Source organism: Carlito syrichta, unplaced genomic scaffold, assembly GCF_000164805.1.
Source record: "Carlito syrichta isolate Samal-C Ts95f unplaced genomic scaffold, Tarsius_syrichta-2.0.1 Scaffold309115, whole genome shotgun sequence".
Lineage (NCBI taxonomy): Eukaryota > Metazoa > Chordata > Mammalia > Primates > Tarsiidae > Carlito > Carlito syrichta.
The window spans coordinates 395,516-402,822 of NW_007253211.1; the positions used below are offsets into that span (position 1 = coordinate 395,516).

A 7,307-nucleotide genomic window follows, 5' to 3' on the forward strand; every position below is an offset into this window, starting at 1 on the left:
CGTGGCCGTCCGGAGCGGGCTCCCCACCCCTCGACTCCCGCCACCCGCACCGCACCCCCACCCGGGCCCGGAGGATGATGAAGCTCAAGTCGAACCAGATCCGCACCTACGACGGCGACGGCTACAAGAAGCGGGCCGCATGTCTGTGTTTCCGCAGCGAGAGCGAGGAGGAGGTGAGGCGCCGGGCTGGGGCGGGCCGGGGTCGCCGGCCGCTCCGGGTGGAGGCGCGGGGGGCGCGGCCGCAGGAGGAAGGTGTGTCCGGGCTGCCCCGCTCGGGCCGAGCGAACTTTCGACGGAATTTCCTGAGGCGAGAAAGAGGGGGAAGGACCAAGGTCGGTGGGGCGGAGGGGAAGGGGGTTTGAGGTTGTCCGCGCGGCCGGGGGCGAGTGCCAGCCGCGGCCGGAGCACAGCGGGGCCCGGCCGGCCGCCTGTCACCGGGCAGTGAAGGCAGCGGTCTGGGGAGAGGGAGAGTGGCTTTCGTTCCAGGCCGCCAGCTTTGATCCTGGAACGGCAGCTCCGCACTTGTCAGCCTGGCACATGTGTGCAGAGGCCGCCGTGCACGAGGCGCAGGCCGGCCTTTGTGGCAGAGAAATAGTCCCCTTCCTTGGCAGGTTTGGGGTTTGCCGAGGGATTATGTGTGTCTCTGAGCCCAAGGGGGGGGATCGTAGGAAGATTTAGGGCGTTGTGCACAGGCCACAGCTGTTTTTTGTTTTTGGGGGGTTTTTTTGGCTGTGCGCTGGGTAGCCCTTACGGTGTAGCCTGAGAAGATAGGACTTTTGATCATTTGATAACCAAAAAATCTTTGTGGGCTGAACAATTTTTATTTTAGTTGGGAAAACCAGAAGCAGTATTTAAAATCCTTGCCCGGCTGTTCCTCCACTGCCCTATGGGAAGATCCGTAGAATCAAATTTGCTAGGAAAATAAAAACGTTTGAGAATCAGTTTCTTTTTGCTAAGGGCACTTAAAAAAAATCTCGGCTTCCCAAAGCCGTTTTTGTGGTGATGCAGGGAATTCAGAGAAGGCACATGTTTTGTAAATCCACAAAGAATAGCTGCTTTGGAAATTCATAAGATGCCTGTGGGAACGCATTTCTCTTGTGTGCATGGTGGCAAAATGGCAGTTAAACTGGAAACAATGAAAGACAGTGAAATTCAATATGTTATATTCCGGCATCCAGCAGTGGGCTATGGTGGCAGGGCTGCAGTACAGTGCATCGTGTTGAAATGAGGGAAAGGAACTTGACCCGTTAGTTATGAAAAGAAGCTGTGATGAAAGAGACAGATGGATTGCCAGGAGTTGCTGTCCAGAGATATTTAGGAGGAAGTGGGAATTTAAATTACTGCCTGAAGAAAATAAGTTAGTGAAGCACTGATTGTTGAGGGATCGCATGTGTGCTCCCTTTCAGCAAAACAGAAGGAAAGGAGATTTGGAAATGTGTGTTTTGTGTCCCAGCTTATATTATAAAAGTCCTCCAAACAGATGCATTGTAATAGGGATATTAAGCAAGGCCATGTTGTAAATTATGTACTGTTTTGGAATACATACTTGAGTAAATTATTGGTGGTAGTTGATGGTAGTTACTGCTTTGTTCTCTTCATTATCATACCATATTATGGGAAATCAGATGGGATCACAGACTGTTAACTGGAGGGAAAGCTAATTAGCATAATAATATATCTTATTCCACTGCTGTGGTTAAGTCTGGAAACACCTTGATTGTAAGTAGAAAGGTGTGTATGCAAGACTGTGTATTTTAAAAAAATTACTAGAAGCGGGGCTCGGTGGCTCAGCCTGTAATTCCAGCACTTTGGGAGGCTGAGGTGAGTGGATTGCCTGAGCCCGCCGGTTTGAGACCCGCCTGGGCAACTTGGCAAGACCTCATCTCTACAATAAATAATAAAAAAATTAGCTGGGCGTGGTAGCGCGCACCTGTAATTCTAGCTACCTGGAAGGCTGAGGCGGAAGATTCAGCAAGTGGAGGCTGTGGTGGCCTGGAGTGGCCACTGTACTCCAGTCTGGGCGACAGAGTGAGACTCCAACTCAAAAAAAAAACAAAACTAGAAATTGAAGACGTGTTGAGTAATTTTGAATAAACTGGAAAACCTTTATAGATCATTAGCAAACTAATGAAGATTTGATTTTCCAGTTTCTGTTAAGTTTTATGATGTACTGACATTAGATTAGCAGAATTAATGTTGCATGCTTACTTGTGTGTTTAGGCTATTGCATTGTCTCTTGTAAGTCAAACCATTCGTAGGACTTGCGTTTTTAGAAGCTTAAATTTTTATTTATTTATTTATTTATTTATTTATAAAGCAGCCTTGCCTGCTGGGCTTCAGTGATCCTTCCGCCTCAGCCTTCCGAGTAGCTGGAATTACAGGTGCACGCTACCACGCCCGGCTCATTTTGATTTATTGTAGAGATGAGGTCTCGCTGCCCAGGCGGGTCTCGAACCCGCGGGCTCAGGCAATTCACTCACCTCAGCCTCCCAAAGGCACGGGATTACAGGCTGAGCCACCGAGCCCGGTTTAAAAGAAGCTTCTTTAATGGATTAAAACATTTGACTGACTGTGGCCTTTCCTTTATTGAATTTCTTTTGAACATTGGTTAATAAGCAGAATAATCATGCAAATCTTTAATTACAGATTCAGTGGGTGTTACAGCTAAAGCCTGGGAAGAACAAGAAAATTAATGAAATGGGCCCATTTTAGACTCGTTCAGTTCAATTAAACAAGAATGTATTAAAGAGCCTACTATGGGTGCAGCACTCTGTCATGTGGGATTCAAAGATTAGTATCTCTCCCTGCCCAACAAGTTGAGTAGTTTTAGATGAGATCCCTTAATTGGGAGAGATTTTTGGATCACAGAATAATCTCTAGGGTGCTGTTCAGCCCTCAGATTATATAATTGTGTTGGAAGGGAAGTAATTTGTTCGTTCCAGGAGAACTTTTATGTTCTCAATAGATGTGCCAAAGACTGGAAGTATTAGCTGCCACACATTGTTGGGATGTAAAATTCAAACCTAATAGAACATTCAACCCAATTTTATTATTTAATGGGCACTAATGGCTTCAGTCAAGACAGACTACTAGTTTACAGAATATTTTTTACCATAAAATACAGTAGTAATGTGTAGAACCCTTTACTTATAAATTTAATTGACCAAAGTCAAGAAGTGTCCATGCTGGGCTCGGTGCTCAGCCTGTAATCCTGTGCCCTGGGAGGCTGAGGTGAGTGGATTGCCTGAGCCCGTGGGTTCAAGACCCGCCTGGGCAACTTGGTGAGACCTCATCTCTACAATAAATAAAAAAATTATTCGGGTGTGGTAGCGCGCGCCTGTAGTTCGGGCTACTTGGAAGGGTGAGGCGGAAGGATTGCCGGAGCCCAGCAGGTCGAGGCTGTGATGGCCGGGAGTGGCCACTGTACTCCAGTCTGTGCGACAGAGTGAGGCTCCAACTCAAAAAAAAATAAATAATAAATTTTTAAAGACTTTTTGTCTCTTGTAATATACTTAAGCTTAAAACACACATTGTACTGCTCTTGACAAAATATTTTCTGTTTTTTCTCTCATCAAAAATCACAGAAATCATTGGTTATCTTACTGTATTATTACAATTTTTTTTTTTTTTTGAGTTGGAATCTCACTCTGTTGCCCAGACTGGAGTGCAGTGGCTGCTCCTGGCCACCGCAGCCTCGACCTGTTGGAAGGATCGACCTGTTGGGCTCCGGCGATCCTTCCACCTCAGCCTTCCGAGTAGCCGGAATTACAGGTGTGCGCTACCACGCCCGGCTAATTTTTTGATCCATTGTAGAAATGAGGTCTCGCCTGCCCAGGCGGGTTCCGAAATTATTACTATTTTTTAGACATGATGTCTCGATATGTTATCTGGGCTAGTCTTCAACTCCTGAACTCAAGGAATCCTCCCACCTCAGCCTCCTCAGTAGCTAGACCGACAGGTGTGTGCCACCACACCTGACTAATATTTTCTGGTTTTTTTTTTTTTTGCTTTTTAAACTTTTTGTTTAAAAAACAAGGATGCAAACACATACATTAACCTAGGCCTACACAGCATCAGGATTATCAGTATCACTATCTTCTACCTCCATGTCGGTTTAAGGCGAATAACACTGACATCTCCTATGATAACAATTCCTTCTTCTGGAATACCTCCTGAAGGACCTGCCTGAGGCTATTTTACAACTAACTTTTTTTTGAGTTGGAGTCTCACTCTGTTGTCCATGATGGAATGCAGTGGTCATGGCTATTGCAGCCTTGACCTGCCAGGGTGAGGCGATCCTTCCACCTCAGCCTTCCAGGTGGCTGAGATTACAGGCATGCGCCACCTTGCCTGGCTAATTTTTTGATTTATTATAGAGACGAGGTCTCGCCATGCTGCCCAGGCTGGTCTCAACCTCCTGGGCTCAGGCAGTTGTCTTTCATTGGCTTCCCAAGTGCTGGGATTACAGGTGTGAGCCACTGCATCTGGCCTTCTTTTTCTTTGAGGCACAGAATCTTGCTGTGTTGCTCAGGCTGGAGTTCTGTGGCATGATCATAACTCACTGCAGTCTCTAATTCCTGGTCTCAAGCCTTCCTCCTGCCTTAGCTTCCCGAGTAACTGGGATCATACTTGTATGCCACTATGCCCACCTAATTTTTTGTTTGTAGAGTTGGGGTCTTGCTATATTGCCCATGCTGGCCTTGAACTCCTGACCTCCTGCCTTGGCCTACCAAAGTGCTGGATTACAGGCATGAGCCACTGTGCCTGGCCCAACTTTTTTTTTTTTTTTTAAATAAGTAGGAGCCCTGCCCAGGGCTCATGCATGTATTCTTGGCTATTTGGGAGGCTGAGATGGTAGGATTGCTGAGACTAGGAGTTTGAAACCAGCTTGGACAACATAGCGAGACCCTGTGTCTACAAAAAAAAAAAGAGAGAGAAAGTAGGAGGATATTCTAAAGTAACAATAAAAAATACAGTATAGTAAATATATATAAGCTGGTAGCTTAGTTGTTTATTATCAAGTATTATGTAGCATACATAATTGTATGTGCTATACTTTTAGTGACTAACAGCACAGTATATTTGCTTGTGTACTCATCACAAACAACTGAGTAGTGCATTGCACTACTAAGTTGCCATGGTTACAGTGCGATAGGAATTTTTCAGCTTCATTATAGTTTTTTTTTTGGTATGTTTCATTGTTTTGTTTTGTTTGAGTTTGAGTCTCTGTTGCCTAGGCTGGAGTGCAGTGGCACGCTCATGGCCACTGCAGCCTCAGCCTACTGGACTCAGGCAATTCTTCTGCTTCAGCCTTCCATGTAACTGGAATTATAGGAGGCGCTACCACACCCAGCTTATATTTTTTGATTTATTGTAGAGACAGGATTTCACCAAGTTGCCCAGGCTGGTTTCAAACCCCTGAGCTCAGGCAATCCTCTCACCTCAACCTCCCAAAGTGCTGGGATTACAGGCTTGAGCCACCGCGCCTAGCCATTATGATCTTAATGAGACTGCGGTTGACCAAAATGTTGTTTAGTGGCGCATGACTGTATTAGAAGATAGTAAACCACGAGTCAAACCTTCTAGCATTCTGTTTTTTCAGCCCTGAAAACTTTTATTTATAGACTAGCAGTAACAGTGGCTGAAATTCTGATCTAGGTTAGGATGTGTGAACATAGCAAGTTTATTGAGTACTCAGTGCCAGGTTCTGTGATATAGTTACTCAGGAGATAGACATGCAGGGAACTTAGAGGTTAATGGGAGAAATGGAAGAAAAGATCCAACAACATGATGAAAATAAGTTTTCTTTCCTCTAAACCTCTGGCTACTTTTCTTGTTTATAAAAAAAAAAAAAATTAAGCCGGACTTGGTGGCTCAGCCTGTAATCCTGCGCCTTTGGGAGGCTGAGGTGAGTGGATTGCCTGAGCCCACGGGTTCGAGACCCACCTGGGCAGCAAGACCTCATTGCTACAATAAATCAAAAAATCAACCAGGCATGGTAGCATGGTAGCGCCTCAGCCTTCTGAGTAGCCGGAATTACAGGCATGGGCTACCATGCTCGGCTGATTTTTTGATTTATTGTAGAGATGAGGTCTCGCTGCCCAGAGCAGGTCTCGAACCCGCGGGCTCAGGCAATCCACTCACCGCAGCCTCCCAAAGGCGCAGGCTGAGCCACCGAGCCCGGCTTCTTTCTTTTTTAAAAAAATTTTTAATTTTAAAGATGTGGGGTACAATTCAGGGTTAGGTATATAAATGTTCATTATGCAGCTACCTTTGCTGATGAGGTGTGCCCTCTAGTTGTATTTATTTCTAATCTGTTTATGTTCATGGTACTTTCTATTGCAATTATGCAATTCAGTTAGCAAATTAACAAATTTCACTGGCATAGACCAGTGAAATTTGAGTTAAAAAAAAATTGTTTTGTGAGAAGTATTTCAAATGCTTTGGAAAGACTCCATAAATGCAAACCACTAAAAGAAATTACTGCCCAATTGTATGGACAAGCAAACTGGAAAAGATTGTGGAGGGAGTCATGGGAGTCTGGAAGGACTCTGCATATAGACAACTTAATGAATATTTTCAGGTTTTGTTCTTATTTTTAGAAACTAGAACTGGAAAACATAGGTCATTCATTATGGGTGTGATAGACGCATACTCAAAACAAGATTTTGACCCTACAAAGATTAGCAAATTAGTATACACTTATATTTTTAATCTGCCATATTCTCCAATTGATTTTTTTTTTTGAGTAAGTGTCTCACTCTGTCTCCTAGGCTGGAGTGCAGTGACATGCTCACAGCCAGCGCCGCCTCGACCTGCTGGTCTCAGGCGATCTTTCCAAGAGCTGGAACTACAGGTGCATGATACCACACTTGGCTAATTTTTTTATTTATTGTAGAGATGAGGTCTCACCAAGTTGTCCAGGCTGTTCTCGGACTCATGCACTCAGGCAATCCCCTTACCTTGGCCTCCCAAAGTGCTGGGATTATAGGCTTGAGCCACCACGCCCGGCCCGAAACTTCCTTCCTTTTTTTTTTTTGAGTTGGAGTCTCACTCTGTCACCCAGACTGGAGTGCAGTGACCACTCCTGGCCGCCTCAGCCTCAACCCGCTGGACTCCGGCGTTCCTTTCGCCTCAGGCTTCCAAGTAGCTGGAACCACAGGTGCGCGCTACCATGCCCGGCCCGAAACTTCCTTCCTTTTTTTTTTTTGAGTTGGAGTCTTACTCTGTCACCCAGACTGGAATGAAGTGGCCGCTCCCGGCCACCGCAGTCTCGACCTGCTGGGCTCCGGCAATCCTTCCGCCTC

At 45.6% G+C, this 7,307-nt stretch overlaps 1 protein-coding gene across 1 annotated transcript in view; it reads left to right on the top strand.

Moving 5' to 3' along the window:
- Positions 1-7,307, top strand: part of NUDT3 (nudix hydrolase 3) — a 120,513-nt gene continuing 113,206 nt past the window's right edge. Inside the window, exon 1 of the mRNA XM_021716987.1 lies at positions 1-173. Within this exon, the coding sequence (XP_021572662.1) occupies positions 75-173 (99 nt within the window). The 5' untranslated portion in view covers positions 1-74. The remainder of the gene's footprint in view (positions 174-7,307) is intronic.